The sequence below is a fragment of the Ochotona curzoniae genome, unplaced genomic scaffold, assembly GCF_017591425.1.
Source record: "Ochotona curzoniae isolate NIBS_2020 unplaced genomic scaffold, NIBS_Ocur_1.0 patch425, whole genome shotgun sequence".
Classification (NCBI taxonomy): domain Eukaryota; kingdom Metazoa; phylum Chordata; class Mammalia; order Lagomorpha; family Ochotonidae; genus Ochotona; species Ochotona curzoniae.
Genome location: NW_024467001.1, coordinates 393,473 through 410,111, shown reverse-complemented (window position 1 = coordinate 410,111; position 16,639 = coordinate 393,473). Strand labels below are relative to the sequence as shown.

Here is a 16,639-nt window from a genome sequence, read left to right as displayed (position 1 = left end):
GGACCGGAGGCCAAGGGAGCCGCCCTCCGCGTTCACAACATCCGCCTAGGCGCGCGCACGCGTGGTGCGCAAGCGCGCAGAGCAGGGCCGGGTTGGGCTGTGGGCTGCGCTACGCGACGCGTCTCCACCAGTCACGCGGCGCGACGGGGCGGGCCTGGCCGTCACTGGCCGGCGCCGCGTCGGGCGCGCGTTTTGTCGCGCCTCAGCCGAGCGTGCGGGCGCCATGGGGTCCGCGCTGCTGGAGCGCTTCGCCCCGCGCCTGGGGCTAACCGACCCGCTGGTGCTGAGGTGAGCCGGGGGGGCCGAGGCGCGACCCTGCCCCGCGACGGGGCTGGGGGTGGCGAGAAGGGGCGGCTGTGGACGTCCATGGGGTCCGCCAGGTCTGTGAGATGCCGGGTGGGACGGGAAGGGGCTGGTCGGGAGTCCGGTTTAATTAAAACCCCAGGAGGCTGCAGCGCGGCCAGGCGGCTGCCTTAAAGATTTCTAAAAAACAAGGCCTCGGATCTCCCGCGTGTTGGAAATAAAGTTCTTTTAGTTCGGTCAAGTCGTCGTTGGCAGCAGCGGTTCTCCGTGATTCCTAGGCAAGCAACCTCTTGACACTGACCAAAAATGCAAATTCCCAGGCCCACTGAGCAGAAGCAGGAGGGGAGCGGGCAGTCGGTGTTTACATGCCCTCCCCGCCCCCCTGGGGTGATGGCTGGGTGCCCCGTTCCGCCCTTCCCCGCCTCTGATCGCTCGTGCCCACTCCGGCAGTGCAAAGGCTGGATTTTTCCCTCTGGCCGGAGAGCTCCCCCGGTCTGCATTCAGGGTGCTGGTTCGGTGAGAGCTTGTCCTCCCGGCCCTGAGTGAACCTGAAGGGAACCGGGCGCAGGACGCAGCCCAGCTGGCTGCTTGCTTGCAGTTTCAGGGGTCCGTTGCCTTTCCTTTCTCACCAGGAAAGCAGAGGAGTACTTACGACTGTCGCAGGTGAAGTGTGCTGGCCTGTCTGCTCGCACCACCGAGACGAGCAACGCGGTCATGTGCCTGGACCTCGCGGCTTCCTGCATGAAGTACCCGCTGGACAGGGTGAGCACAGCAACACCACATGCAGCTGTAACTTATTTTTTATTTTGGCGGGGAGCCAGAAGGAAACACTATCAGTTGATTTATTCCTCCCCTCCCCTCGGCTTTTCTTGTGTGTCATTCCAGATAAACTTTAGAATCAACAATTAGCTGGGAATTTTTTTTCTATATAATACAGTATTCTCTACCATCTAATTGGTTGGCCACCTCGCCACCTCTTTCTTTGCTAGAAGCTGTCTTCCACAGAGATCTAGCTTGTTGTCCTAAAGCACAGGTTTTAAATTTTCCATTTCACAGAGAACAAGCTGTAGAGTCAGGAGTTAGGTGTTGAGACCAAATATTAAGCTGGTTACTGGTTCGGTGAGTCTCCATTTTCCTCATTCTTTAGGGATACAGGCCTCCGTTTAGTAGGACTATGAGGATTAAGCAGTGTGCGGTGTGTAATGTACCTTTGGTAATATTGTGGGGCGGGGTGGCTCCACTGGCTAATCCTCTTCCTGCAAGTGCCTGCATCCCATATGGATGCTGGTTTATGTCCTGGGCGCTCCGCTACCCATCCAGCTCCCTGCTTGTGACTTGGAAAACAAGGAGGGGTGGCCCAAAGCCTAGGGACCCTGCTCCCAACCGCTGGCTTCAGATTGGCGCAGCTTCAGATGTGGCAGCCATTTGAGGAGAGAGCCAGAGATCTTTCTTTCTGTCTCTCTCCTTCTCTCTGTGAATCTGCCTCTCCAATGAAAACAATTAAATCTTTTAAAAAGTAAAGAAAAGCAAGCTGTGTTGGCCTTCTGCAGCCTCCCTTCAGCCCTGACGTGAAACTGTAATATTCATGAACAGACCTTGCACTTGGGTGACTCATGGCCTCATGCATACAACGCCTTTTTATCCTGGAGTGCTCCTCCAGCAAGCTCCTGTTGGTCCGAGGTGACCCTACCTTGATGTCGCATCCTTGAGTCTGCTTGCTCAGAATTTCTGATCTTCTGCTTCGGTTCCCTGCCCTCATTTCTTCACTCTGTACACGCACCCTGCTCACTCACTGCTTTCTTCATTTTCCACATAAGTTTTCCATTGGCACTTTGTTGAGAAAAAAAGCAACCACATATGTGCCTTCCGTGGTTTTCAATGCACAAGCTGGCTATGTGAATAGTAATTCAAATTGTTTCTTCACAAGCAAATCGTCTCTGCTTAATGTGATTATGGTTCTGACTAAATAGAATCATTTGCAGTAAAAGGATTTACCTCAGAATTGATTTGGCAGAGTTGATACTACTTATTAAACAACTATTCAGGAATACTAATATATGAACCTTTGTGGTCTTTTTTTCTAAAGGCTTATTTAATTAAACTTTCTGGTTTGAACAAGAAGATGTATCAGAGCTGTCTTAAGTCTTTTGAGTGTTTACTGGGCCTGAATTCAAATGTTGGAATCAGAGACCTCGCAGTACAGTTTAGCTGTACAGAAGCGGTGAACATGGCTTCAAAGATCCTGCAGAGGTACGGGACGTGGGTAAGGTGGAATTATCTAGTGCTCTGTCCTTGTCCATTTTCTGTCTTCAAAAGGCCAAAGTGATGGCAGATGTCACGCATTTTAAAAGCCTGTTAGTTTCGATTTGCATTTTCAGTTGCTTCTGTAGTGATATTTGCTAACAAATAATTCTGTCAAACTTCCTCAGCTATGAATCCAGTCTTCCCCAGACACAGCAAGTGGAGCTTGACTTGTCCAGGCCGCTTTTCACCACCGCTGCTGTACTCTCGGCATGCAAGTGAGTGTTCCTTTAACGTCCAGGAAAGGGGCTTTCTATTCCCAAAGAGTACTTGACATTGAGCGCTTTCAACTCTGAGCACATTTTCTCCTATAAATAATATTGAGCATAGTGGTCAGATGGTAGCACTGTCTTATCCCTTAGTGTAGTCAGCAGGTTGGAACCAGGACTGCTGTAAATTCCCTTGCTAACAGGCAGCTGTATCGAGAAGCTAAGTGTTTTGAATTCAGAGTCCATCATAAGTGTTGAAGTCTGACATTAAAACAGTCGTCATGGGTGATTTTTTAAAAAGTACTGCTGGAAAGTTACAGAAATCAAAATTTTAAAGGATGAATTTCTCGCTAGCTATGTACTGATTTGGGTATGTTTAGCTCTGTTACCTCCATACTTGCAAATGATATTTCTTCACTGCTATTTGCAGAAAATGTCCTGTCAGTTCAGCAAAGGTATGTGTGTATAGGGATAGAAGAAGGCTTTTCCAGAAACCAGTGAGGGTAGTTAAGTAACTCCATTTTTAAAATCAGTTATACTGAGCAAAACAGGTCTACATGGATCTGTTATCCTAAATAAGAAGTTTGGTTTGGTGTGTGTGTGTGTTTAAAAGATTTATTTATTCGTATTGCAAAGTCAGATATACAGAGAGAAGAGACAGAGAGGAAGATTTTCCATCCATTAGTTCACTCCCCAAGTGATGGCAATGGCCGGTGCTGCGCCGATCCAAAGCCGGGAACCAGGAGCTCTTCCGGATCTCCCACGCAGGTGCAGGGTCCCAAAGCTTTGGGCTGTCCTCGACTGCTTTCCCAGACACAAGCAGGGAGCTGGATGGGAAGTGGAGCTTCCAGGGTTAGAACCAGTGCCCATATGGCATCCAGCACATCCAAGGTGAGGACATTAGCTGCTAGGCCCTGGTTGTGTTTTTTTATTATTGCTTCCCAGGAGATTATTAGGATTACAAGAGTTGAGGGTTGGTTGGTTTGTTTTTTCTTCCTGAGTTGGAGTGTTTCAACAGCCTAGATGAAGTGAATTGAACACTTAGAAGAGGCTATTGTTGTCATTTGGCAAATTAGTAACATATGAAGTTGACTGGGATTACAGCATCAGGGATTACAGCAAATGTTTTTTCTGTGCTCCGTTGTTGCAAAACAAAATTCCATGTGCATTTTAACTCACAGTCCAATAAATGACTAAAGAGCTTACAAAAGCAAATCTATAGGATTGTATCTCATGACATATGTTTGAAACAAAGGAAAAATTAGGTAGTTGGGGACTGTTATTAAAGCATGAACAGAAAAGGAAATAGGTTGATACTCTGTTTGGCCAGGAAAGCTATTTTGTTCTTGACAAAATCAATTTTTAACCTTTTGTAGGATTCTAAAGCTAAAAGTGGATAAGAACAAAATGGTAGCCGCATCCGGTGTGAAAAAAGCCATATTTGATAGACTCTGTAAGCAGCTGGAGAAGATCGGGCAGCAGATTGACAGTGAGTAGTCTTGAAGATCTGTTTATTTGAAAGGCAGAGTCACTGCCATTGTCCATGCCCGCAGTGATGAACATGTGACTGCTTATGAAGAACTATGTTATAGTAATAATATAGGGGAGTTTGGGGAGGTGGGAGGGGAAATCCCAGAGCCTATGGAACTGTCATAGAATGATGACAATAATTTAAAAAGAAATTAAAACAAATATATATATTTGGTTTAAGTGAGAAAGGCAGAGTTAAAGGCTGAGGCGCAGACACATCCAGAGAGAGAGAGAGCCCTCATCCTCTCGTTTATTACCCAAATGGCAAAAGTGGCCAGGGCTGCACCAGACTGAAGCCAGGGGCTTCCTCTGCGTCTCCCACTGGGTGCAGCCGCACGAGTACTCAGGCTGTCTTCTGCTTTCTGGGATCAGAAGTAGAGCAGCCGGGACTCAAACTGGTACCAATGGGAATGCTGTCACTGGAGACGGAAGTGTAACCCACCGTGTCGCAGCATTGACCACAAGCCAAGCATTTTTTTTAACACACAGTAGTTGCTTCCTGAATCTATGAAAATTTGATATGAACCAATTTTTTAGTGAGAAAATTTATGGTCAGTCAAGGTTTCTAATTTTTACTTGTGAGCTAATTCATTGCCCAATTACTACAATTAAGAATAGGAGAAAAATTAATGTTGCTAACACTTTTATTTTTCCTCATAGGAGAACCTGGAGATTTACCTACTCCACCACCGAAAAAACAGAAAACAATGTTGCCAGCAAAGAGTAAGTCTTACCTGCGCTAGTGACAAACAACTCTACTTTTTTGCTGTTGTTGCTTTTTGATTTAAGAGCAGAGACCTAGGCTGATGCTCCCGGGTACTAACTCATTCCCTAAATGCCTGCCATGACCAGGCTAGACAGAGGCGTCTGAGCTGGAGTCAGCAGCCAGGAACTCACCCTGGTCTCCGTGAGGGTGGCAGGAACCCAGCCACTGGAGCCATCACTGCTGCCCCCAGGGTCTGCATTGGCAAATACTCATCAGGGGCCAGAACCTTGAATCAGACCCATGTATTCCAGTGTGGGGAACAAGGATCTTAATTTGCATCTTTTTGTTTTTTAGATTTTATTTTTGTTTTATTGGAAAGTCAGGTATACAGAGAGAAGGAGAGACAGAGAGGAAGATCTTCTATCCATTGATTCACTCCCCAAGTGACCACAATGGCCAGAGCTGAGCCAATCCAAAGCCAAGAGCCTCTTCCAGGTCTCCCATGTGGATGCAGGATCCCAAGGCTTTGGGCCGTCCTCGACTGCTTTCCCAGGCCACAGGCAGGGAGCTGGATGGGAAGGGGGCTGTTGGGATTAGAACCAGCACCCTAATGGGATCCTGGCTCATGCAAGGCAAGGAGGGCATTAGCCACTAGGCTACCACACTGGGCACTTAATTTGCATAGTAGCCGTTAGGCTAAATACCCATCCTGAGAATTGGGTTTTAAATAAATCATGATTATTAATCATTTGATAAGAACAGTATTCCGAGAAGCTATAGGTGGCCGTGATAGAAGTATGTAGTTAAGAACATCTTGGAAGACAAACTGCCTAGGTTCAAATCTTTGTTTAACACTGTGAAAAGAACTTCAGAAAAAAATCACAAACTCTATTAAAGAGTGATGAATGATCTGTGGAAAGAGGTTCACGCCCTGTGGAGATTAAAATATTAGTTGTGGAGCTCTGCCCCCTAAACCAAACCACCAGAGGCCCAAGGGACCCTGAATCTCACACCTTCCGGGCAGACTGAGAATGCGGCAGTAGGCAGGCTCCTGCTCACATTGTGGCCGTCTTGCTGGCCAAGCGTGCCTGGAGAGGTGGGAGGCGTCTTCACCATCATTTCTTCCTTTAGCGATTGTGGCCTGAACGTATCTGAGTACAAAGTTCTGTTAGATTCCTTTTTTTAGTTATAACTGTTTCTTTACCAGTAACTCATGTTTACTTATCCTGTTGCCTGAGACCTGGTGATTGTTTTCCAAATCCCTTGTGATCTATTGTTAGAGTAGCTTGTATGCTATTGTTTAGTTAGCTAGTAACCTTTATCCACCTGCTTGCTCTACAAGGATTATGGTATAAGTTGCCCAGTAAAATTCAGTGACGTGTGCATTGTTTCATCTCACCTATGTACCCCCTGTGTCCCACGTTTCTTCTTGGTGCAAATGTCACGCCTCGAGTCCCGGTCCCCACTAGAGGGACCCCTGAGAATGCCCCACCCAGCAGCACGGACAGCAGTCTCTGTAGACTGGAAAGCAGAGTAGGGAAGTCACCTGGTTGGTCATGGTCGGGCATCTGCCTTAGGGTGTCTTCTTATAGAAGGTCCCTGGTTATAGAACCATTTATTTAGCTGGTTGACTGTTTATAATTGCTGGAGATTGATTTTGTTGTTGTTTTAATTTTTCATCTCCACTACAGATGTTTCCATGTTAAGGTCCAGTTTGCTTGTGTAAGAGCTCCAGCTGATGGTTTCCTTTTGTTCACTTACCTGTTGTCAACACCACGTATTGGCTTGTGATTTTTGATTAATATTAGCACCTACCTGTAGGTGCGAATACCTGTAGGTTTTACATGAGTTTTAAATGAGATACTAAAAGGGGCTTGCCGGAGTCCAGCTCCAGCTGAGTTTGGAGCTCGGGAAGGGTGCATGGAGTCAGCGATAAAGAAAGACACAGACACAGACACTTGGTGTGTTCTCACACAAGCTCAGGAAAAAGCTGTCCTTTTTATTTACTCAAAACCCTTCTCAAGCTTCTGCACAAGCAACTATTCTATTTTTTTTCTTTTCAAAATTAAGGGGGCATGTACAGATATTTGGTCACTCCGTCTGCACTTCAAGGCTAGGCAGGTGCTCCTAAAGATAATTTTGCAAAATACTGTATTCATATTCTTCAAAGCAAGCTATTGTTTATTCTACAACAGCAGCCATGGAGCAACAGCCAGGACTCCAAGGCCAAAGCACATGCGATTACCTGCTAATTAGTGGTACTTTCCCACCACATTTCTGCTTCTACAATTTACCCATCATTTAATGGGAAAATAGGTTACAAGGGAAAAAACCTAAAATCTAAAACAGAAACTTCAAATGTTAAATCTCCCTACAACTATAGACCCCTACAACCCCATAAACAATAAGACAATAATCAAAAGCATTTTTCTTTAATAAAAGCATCCTTAATTCCTCTAGCTAAAAATTATAAAAGCAGCTAAAACAATTACATTTTCTAGGCTCCAAAAAATTGCAAAGGCAGGCTAGCCTTTGAGATAACAATAACTATATTTATTGCCATAGCAGTTTCAGCTCTCACTCCCATCCCTTGCATTAGTATTTAAGACATATATATCAAGCCCCTTCCCAGAGGGTGTGCTGTATGTCTGGGCCAGGTTCTGAGGCAATAGTTAGCACACAATAAGGTGTCCAAAAATGACATGGGCTTAATTGTGCTCCTGTGTGTAAATTGTCAAAGGCCCACTCACCAAGACATTATCAGTGACATTAACTCTCAAGCTCACATCAGTTGCAAAAACTATCTCACAGGGGCAAACAACAATGCCTCAATAGATTACAGAATTCTTAGTGGGGTGCTTGAGTGTCCATGCAAACAGGGGGTGAAACAGCGTCAGGGTGGTCAGAGAGAAATACGCCGGGCCCTGCCAAACAGCTGGAAGCTCCCTTGGGCCCTGCCAAGCAGGGGAGCTGTTCTCTTCACACCTTCGTGCCATCCACACCTACCGCACGGACCCCAGCAGGGGCTGGCACATTGACTCAACTAACTAATCCTCCATCTCCAAGCACCAGTATCCCGTACGGGTGCCAGTTCACATCCCAGCTACTGTACTTCCCACCCTGTCTCGCTTATGGCCTGGGAAAGCGGGAGAGGATGGCCCAAGTCCTTGAGCCCCAGCACCCACGGGAAGACCCAGAAGGATCTCCTAGCTGCTGGTTTTGGATTAGTTCAGCACTACCCGTTGGCCATTTGGGGCCACATTTACATTTACGTTTCTCTGTAAAACTGCCTTTCAAATAAAAACAAATGATTTTTTTCTATTTTACAATTTTGCAGGTATTGGCTTCCTCTGCCCTTACCCTTACTCTTTCTCCCCTCCCCGTTGTCCGCCATGTTTTATAGTAGATGTCCTTCAGCTGGAGTCTGGACTCCAGCATTCTGCTCTTTATGTGGGTAATGGCACTCTTGGTATAAGCAGTAGCAGAGGGGCTAGTGTTTTGTTGTCTAGATACATTTAGAAGTTTCATCGGGTCCTACTTTTATTCGGAAGTAAGGAAGAATTCTGTCGATCTTTGATACTTAGTACTCTAGTCTCCATTACATCCTTCATTTGTGAGATTACAAGTGTATGTTCATTTACCTTTATATCTTTTTTGTTTTGTATCTTGGATGGAAGTTGTCTTATATCGCTAAACATAATAGTCTCCAATTGGGACCATTTGGTTGCAATTGGTAAGATTTCATAATATTCCATAGAGTAGATACACCAGTTTCTTTATCCAATCCTCCTTCAGTGGGCATCTAGGTTGTTTCCATGTTTTTGCAATTACTGGTTGTGCTGCAGTGAATACAGTGATCCAGGTTGCTTTCTCATTGTGGATGTTTCAGTTCTTTTGGACAGATTCCCAGTAGTGGGATTGCTGGGTCAAATCCTAAGTGGATTTTCAGTTGCCTGAGTATTCTCCATACTGACTTCCATAGTGACTGCACAAGTCTACAGTCCCTCAAGCAATGGATTAGGGTACCTTTTTCCCCACATCCTCACCAGCAGGTATTGTTGGTAGTTCTCTGCCTGGGGTCATTCTCGCTGGGGTTAAATGGACCCATTGTGTTATCCATTTGAATTTGTTCCTTTGAAAAATGTGCTCATGTGCTTTGCTCATTTCTTAACAGGGTGTTTTGGTTTTGTTATTGTGTTTTTGGAGTTCTTTATATATCCCAAATATTAGCCCGCATCTGTTGTATAATGTACAAAGGTTTTCTCCCATTCTGTTGGTTGCTTTTTCACTTTTTTTATTGTTTTCTTTGCTGTGCAGAAGCTGCTTAGTTTGATGTGGTCCCATTTATTTATTTTGCTCCTGACTGCCTGTGCTTCTGATGACGTTTCTTTTTTTTTAATTTTAATAATCTTAGTTGATTAGGGTACAAAGGGTCAAGGGCTACAGGGTGAAAGTGGGTAATACCATTGTTTCCACACTAATATTATCATTTTTCCCTGTATCTGGGGTTAGGGGAGTAACAAAGGGAAAAGCCCCACCCAACCTCCCACCCATCCCAGATCCCCAAAGGGAGGTGCACTCCGAGGGTCCTGCTCAAACAGTTTTGATAGTTCATCAGTTCTGAATTGCTGCCAATCTCACCGTCCCAACCGCAATGAAACCTATTCAGAGTCCACTGGCTGACAGTCTCTTGATGGTTGGGGTTCTAAGATCAGCAGTTCAGTTGGAGGGATCTCCAAAGAAACTTCATCTGAGATGATCCCAGATCTGATTCTTGAGTGAGTTTGCTAGTACAGACTCCAACACTGTCCATCACACCAATCAGCTTATGCACATGCTGGTCATTGCTATTGCTGGGTCAGTTCTGTTTCCAGCCCTGTCTTCCTTGTGAACCAACGGGTGTTGTAGTCCAGCTCGATCCTACCCACTTCATACTTGGTCCTCACACAAACCAGTTAGAGCTGCAGCCTAGTTGGGGTGACTCCCCATAACCCCCACCAGTTCTGCCCCCTACCCTGGTTCCCATGCTTGCCAGTATGTACCGCAGGCTTGTCCAGTCTGTCCCACATCCCATTCAGCTCTCATACATGTCAATGGGCATTGAAGCCTAGTTCAACCCAACCAGCCCTACTATCCAGCCCACACACATACTGGTGGATGCTATTCTGTCTAGCCACCCCTGTCCCTGTCCTGGTTTTCATGCTGTCCAGTGAGAGGGTAACCCTGAGGGAGGTGCCCACTATTTCCCTTCTAGTTCACACCTACTCCCAGATTATGCACTCTCCTGCAGTGGTGGTGGTTCTGGCATTTGACTTGACAGAATTAGCTCCCAGTGCCAGCCTCTGCCAGCTAATGCTGTGGCTAAGCCCAACCAACCCTCACCCACTCTAATTTTTGCTTGCACCAGTCGGAACAGTCAGCCCACCGTGACCCTTCCCTTATCTAGCTCACATGAGGCCCACAGGTGTTATAGCCCTGCCTAGTCTGAACTGCCCCCATCCCAACTCACGCTTTCCAATGGAAGTAGTTGTCCAGCAGGGGAGCCCACATTCCCCTGCTAGCTTTGCCTCCTACCCCGATTTTCACATGTGCTGTTTGGGCAACCACATCTGGTACGGCTCATCTCACCTTGGCATTCCTTAATGTGTACTGGTATGTGTTGCAACTGAACCTGGCCCGACACACACTCTGTTCTGGTGCTCGGATTCTCCAGCGGGTGATGTGAACGGGTTCAGCCTGGTCTGCCCCCAACCCATGCCATGTGTATGCCAGTGGGATAATTTCCATTGTCTGTTCTGGACTGTTTCCTATTGTGCTTCTTGCGCTTACCTGCAGCGACTGTGTCCTGCCAGAGTTGTCCAGGCTGCTCCATCAGAAACTCTCCCAATGCCAGTTTTTGCGCATACCAGTGGGTCCATGAGCCAGCCCTACTCAGTTCACCTCCTGTCCTAGCAGGAACAGTGGCTTTTCCTGACCAGCCTTTAACCAGCCTTCACTGTTGGATGTTTCAACCCAGCCATGGCTCTTCCATACCCACATACAGCTCACACATGGTTCAGTAAGGGCTGAGACCTAGCCTAGTCTGTCACACATCTACCCTGGTCCTCCAGAGCACCAGATGGTGTTGGAGTCTGGCCTGGCTTGGTGCTTCCAGTCCCAGTCCACACTTGTGCCAAGTGAGATTACAACCATATCCTGATCAGAACACAGCCCCAATTCCAGCCCATGCGCTCCTTGGTGGGAAACTCAACCCAGCTAGGGTGTCCCCTTAGCTCCCCAACCGGGCCTATTCCCAGCCTTAGATCACATGCAGGCCGGTGGTTGTTCTGCCTCAGCTTGGCAGAGCCCCTCACTTGTCCTGGCCCTTTGGATGCTGTGGCTTAGCATCCCTAGCTCACGCAGATCAGTAGGTGCAAGGGCCTACTTGGCATGACCTGTGCTCCAACCTGATTTCTGTTGTTTCTTGTGAAAGTTAAGGTTTGTTCAGCCCTGCCCATTCTGCCCCCTTCAGGTGGCAACCCGGCCCACCCCACATCCTGTTTAAGGATGCACATTCAGGTGCTGCTGCCTTGACCTACCCTGACTGTTGTGGGTTCCTTTACCCGTGAGAGATGGCAGGTGGCATGGTCACACCTAGCTTAGAAAATTGCAACCCCAGCTTGCGAGCTAACCAGGGGAACTTGCATTTCTGCCTGGTTGGGCCCACACAACCCCACAGAGTCTACCCCCAGACCAAGTTCTCTTGCGTGCTGGATAGTGTCTTGATCCTGCCAAATGTGACCATTCCACAACTCCACCACCCAGTTGGGTAATGGTACCTAAAACTGCCAAAGAGGCCCCCATCCGTAGCTTTAGTGTGGGCTAGTGTGTGGTGATCAGTAGTGTTCTATGCTAATAGCCCATCTCTGTATTCCTAGTTGGACTGTTGAATATGTCTAACCCAAATTATCTTCTGGATACTTCCCTCCAAATCACCAGGTCTTGGTCACCACGTATGCCTGAATCTTTCATGACCCTGTCACTGAGAATCACCCAAAATTCACTTCTCACCTACACTCAAACTGGCCTTAGTCATGGGTGTCCCCAGGCAGCAACTACATATCTTAAAAACCCCAGAGTTCGCCGCCGGGTGGCCAGCAGGCAAAGCCTGGCACCACTTGGTGCACTGGCTGCCCTGGGGGAGGCCAAGGACTCGTTCACTGCCTTCCAGCAGTGTCTTTGGCATGAGTCCCCAGCATTGGGTCTGACCCAGCAGGGGCACCCCCCACAGTCGCCACACTGCAGGGAGCGGCAAATGCCCCCAACCCCAAGGCCCGAACCCCTCCCAAACTCACCCAGCCTCAAGATCTTCTGATGTCGTTTCTAAGGAGTCTTTACACACTCCTATGTCTTACAGAGTGTTTCCTGTGTTTTCTTCTAATAGCCTGATGGTTTCTGGGTGTAGGTTTACCTCTGTATCCATTTAGATTTGATCTTTTTTATGGTGAAAGCTGAGGGTCTTGTTTCTTACTTCTGCAGGCTGTTGTCCAATTGTCCCAACATCATCTGTTGAAGAGACCCAACTTTTTTCCTTGGGATGTTTTTTGTTCTCTGTTGAAGATTAGTTGTATGTGTGGGGCGGGGGGGCTCTCTGGTATTTCTATTCTGCTCCGTTGATCTTCTCTGCTTTGGTTCAGTACCAGGCTGTTTTGATTACTGCCGCCCTATAATATGTCCTAAGGTCTGGAATTGTGATCCCTCCAGCTAGATTCTTATTCTTCAAGATAGTTTTGGCTATTCATGGTCTCTTGTGTTTCCAGATGAATTTTTGTATCATTTTTTCTAGCTCTGTGAAGAATGTTCTTGGGATATTAATTGGTATCACATTGAATCTGTCTACTACTTTTTGCAATATGGACATTTTGATGATGTTGATTCTGCTGGTCCAGGAGCATGGTATATTTCTCCACTTTTTAAAGTCTATTTCTTTTTCAATGTTTTGTAATTTTCCTAATAGAGATCTTCCACATCTTTAATTAGGTTTGTTCTAAACTATTTCAATATCTACTTTGTTATTTTGAGAGATACCATGCTGATTAGTTCTTTTTCGGCCCAGGAATTGTTTGTATATACTAGTGCCATTGATTTGCATTTCTTTATTTTATACCTTGCTACCTTACCAAACCTTTAGAGTTCTAGCAGTTTCTTTATTGAGTCTTTTAGTTCTCCTGTGTATAGAATCGTGTCATCTGCAAACAGAGACAGTTTGACTTCCTCTTTTCCAGTTTGAATTCCTTTAATTTCTTTTTTCTTCCTGATAGCTCTAGCAAGGATATAGCAATGGCAATAGCAGACATCCTTCATCTAGTTCCAGATCTTAGTGGGAAAGCTACCAGTTTTTCCACATTCAGTATGATGCTGGCATTGGGTTTTTTGGTAAATTGCTTCGGTTGTGTTGTAAAATGTTCCTTCTGTGCCTGTCTTGCTCAGGGTTTTTAGAATGAAGTGGTGTTGGGTTTTATCAATGCTTCCTCTGTGTCTAGTGAGTATGGTCTTTGTTGTTCAGTTTATTGATGTGATGTATATCACATTTATAGATCTGTAATTCTTTGTTTGTTTTGTTTTTAATGGTACAGTTCCATAGGCTCTGGGATTTCCCCTTCTCATTCCCTTAATCCTCTCCCCACCAATGATTTCCCCTATATTATTATAATAGAACAGTCCTTCACAAACAGTCATATGTCCATCATTCTGCTATTTAAGTGTATCCTGACACTGTAGATACGGACAATGGCAGAGATTTCAGCATGCTAAGATATGCATCTGTTAAACCATCCCTGCATTCCAGGGATAAATCCCACCTGTTCTGGGTGAATGACCTGTCTTATGTATTATTTCATTGTATTATTTCATTGTGTTGGCTAGTATTTTATTGAAGACTTTTGCATCTATGTTCATCAAGGATACTGGTGATCTCTTACTAGCTGTAAAACTGCCTTTCAAATAAAAAATAATTAAATCTTATTTTAGGAAAATGAAGCACTGTTTAAAGTGTTTATTTCCATGCCTATCAAGCTCAAAATAGGTGCTTGATAAATGTTAGCTGCTATCAATCAGATGCCTTGGAATTCTTATTCCCAGTTATGTTAATTAGCTAAAGCAAACACTTCAGACTAGTTTACTTTTTTGATGATTTTTCCTCAGCAACAGAGAAGATGGTAGAGGCCTCACACAGACCACAGCCATGTGACGATCTGACACAGGATTATGAAGAATGGAGAAGGAAGATTTTGGAAAATGCTGCCATTGCTCAAAAGGCTGTGACAGAGTGAGTTGTGTCCAGACTGACCTGTGCTGCCTCCAGGAAGATGTAAGGACTTGGGAGTTTGTTTGACCCTAAGATGATTGCCTTGAAGCAGAGAAGCAAACCCGAGGGCTTAGTTCCGCGCGGTGGGTGGACTGTTAGCGTGATGAGGACCAGATAAGGCGTGAGTCCTTGCATGGCCCTTTCTCCCCCAGCTCTGTGAAAAAATTGGAGCCATTTTGCTTTGTTCTTTTGGATTTTATTTTGTTTTGTTTTCAAAGCAAAAGGCAGTGTCCTGTCCTGTCTGCGGCAAAAAATGCATTCAGTTAGGTCTACACTAGGCTTTCCGATTTCACTAAATTGATGTGTGTACAGACTAAGTTAATAAATATTACTTTTATATACAAGTTGTACTTGTTATCAGTTTGGAGCAGTCCTTACCAGGCCAGAGTTTGTTTCTACTCTGGTAGGGAATATTTTTTTTTCCCTACATTGTTGTGCACTGACCACAAATTGTGTCATTTGTGGACTTAAAACCCTGCTCCAGCATTTAGACCAGTGGAACCTTGAGCAGATGAGTTAACCTTATTCCTCCCCTGTAAAAATAAATAGTAACAAAAGTAACACTACCCTACATAATTTGGAAAAGTACCTGAGTGCAAAGTGTTTAGCACAGTAACTGCTATGACTGTTCTGTAGTATTACAATAGAGAGGTTCACACGTGGACACAGAATGCTTACCCAGTGTAACTTTGCATTCCAATAGTATTTCTTTTGATATCTAAATATTGAAAAATATGATGTTAGTAAGTAGTAGTTATTTTTCAATGGAAATAGCATTAAATTGTAAAGGCCATCATGCCAGATATGATTTTTTTTTTTTTAGATTTATTTATTGGAAAGTCAGGGATCGGGGACGTGACCCCCGGCAGTATGGCTGCTGCAGGGGTCCCCAGGTTCAACCAAGTTCGTCTCCTGGGAAGCAACCAGCAGCCTTCACGCCCACTCAGAAGGCTGCTTCGGGGAGGCTGGACCCCCACGTGTGGCCCTTTTCGGGCCTAGCGTGGTCGAGCAGGTACAGCCAATCCAAACCCTGGGCTGGAGATGCTAGGGGGTGTGGCTAGACCCAAGTCAGGGCCGGGAAGAGGGGCAGGGCTGACGCTTGGGGATGTGACCCCTGGCAGTTGGCTGCAGGGGTCCCCAGGCGCAACCAAGTTCGTCTCCTGGGAAGCAACCAGCAGTCTTCACGCCCACTCAGAAGGCTGCTTTGGGAAGGCTGGACCCCCACGTGTGGCCCTTTTCGGGCCTAGCGTGGTCGAGCAGGTACAGCTAATCCGACACCTGGGCTGGTGGTGCTAGGGGTGTGGCTAGACCCAAGCCCGGGCCGGGAAGAGGGGCGGGGCCGGCGCAAGGGGACGTGACCCCTGGCAGAATGGCTGCCGGGGTCCCCAAGCTCAACCAAGTTCGTCTCCTGGGAAGCAACCAGCAGTCTTCACGCCCACTCGGAAGGCTGCTTCGGGGAGGCTGGACCCCCACGTGTGGCCCTTTTCGGGCCTAGCGTGGTCGAGCAGGTACAGCCAATCCGACCCCTGGGCTGGTGACGCTAGGGGCGTGGCTAGACCCAAGCCCGGGCCAGGAAGAGGGGCAGGGCTGACGCTTGGGGACGTGACCCCCGGCATTCTGGCTGCCTGGGTCCCCAAGCTCAGCCAAGCTCATGGCCTGGGAAGCAACCAGCTGTCTTCACGCCCACTCAGAAGGCTGCTTCGGGGAGGCTGGACCCCCACGTGTGGCCCTTTTCGGGCCTAGCGTGGTCCAGGTACAGCAACCTGACCCCCGGGCTGGTGGCGCTAGGGGCGTGGCCAGACCCAAGCCCGGGCCGGGAAGAGGGGCGGGGCTGATGCTCGGGGACATGACCCCCGGCAGTATGGCTGCAGGGGTCCCCAGGCGCAACCAAGTTCGTCTCCTGGGAAGCAACCAGCAGCCTTCACGCCCACTTGGAAGGCTGCTTTGGGGAGGCTGGACCCCCACGTGTGGCCCTTTTTGGGCCTAGCGTGGTCGAGCAGGTACAGCCAATCCGACCCCCGGGCTGGGGCCGCTAGGGGCGTGGCTAGACCCAAGCCCGGGCCGGGAAGAGGGGCGGGGCTGACGCTTGGGGACGTGACCCCTGGCAGTATGGCTGCCTGGGTCCCCAGGCGCAACCAAGTTCGTCTCCTGGGAAGCAACCAGCAGCCTTCACGCCCACTTGGAAGACTGCTTCGGGGAGGCTGGACCCCCACGTGTGGCCCTTTTCGGGCCTAGCGTGGTCGA

General features: G+C 47.3%; 1 protein-coding gene across 1 annotated transcript; it reads left to right on the top strand.

Annotated features, from left to right (window-relative positions):
- Window positions 1-208: 208 nt before the first annotated feature.
- Window positions 209-14,458, top strand: LOC121167759 (origin recognition complex subunit 6-like). The gene is made up of 7 exons (XM_040997340.1): window positions 209-288; window positions 936-1,065; window positions 2,390-2,553; window positions 2,733-2,822; window positions 4,190-4,302; window positions 5,004-5,066; window positions 14,233-14,458. The coding sequence occupies exons 1-7, from the start codon at window positions 224-226 to the stop codon at window positions 14,358-14,360; spliced, it is 753 nt and encodes a 250-aa protein (XP_040853274.1). The 5' UTR covers window positions 209-223; the 3' UTR covers window positions 14,361-14,458.
- The last annotated feature ends 2,181 nt before the right edge of the window (window positions 14,459-16,639 follow it).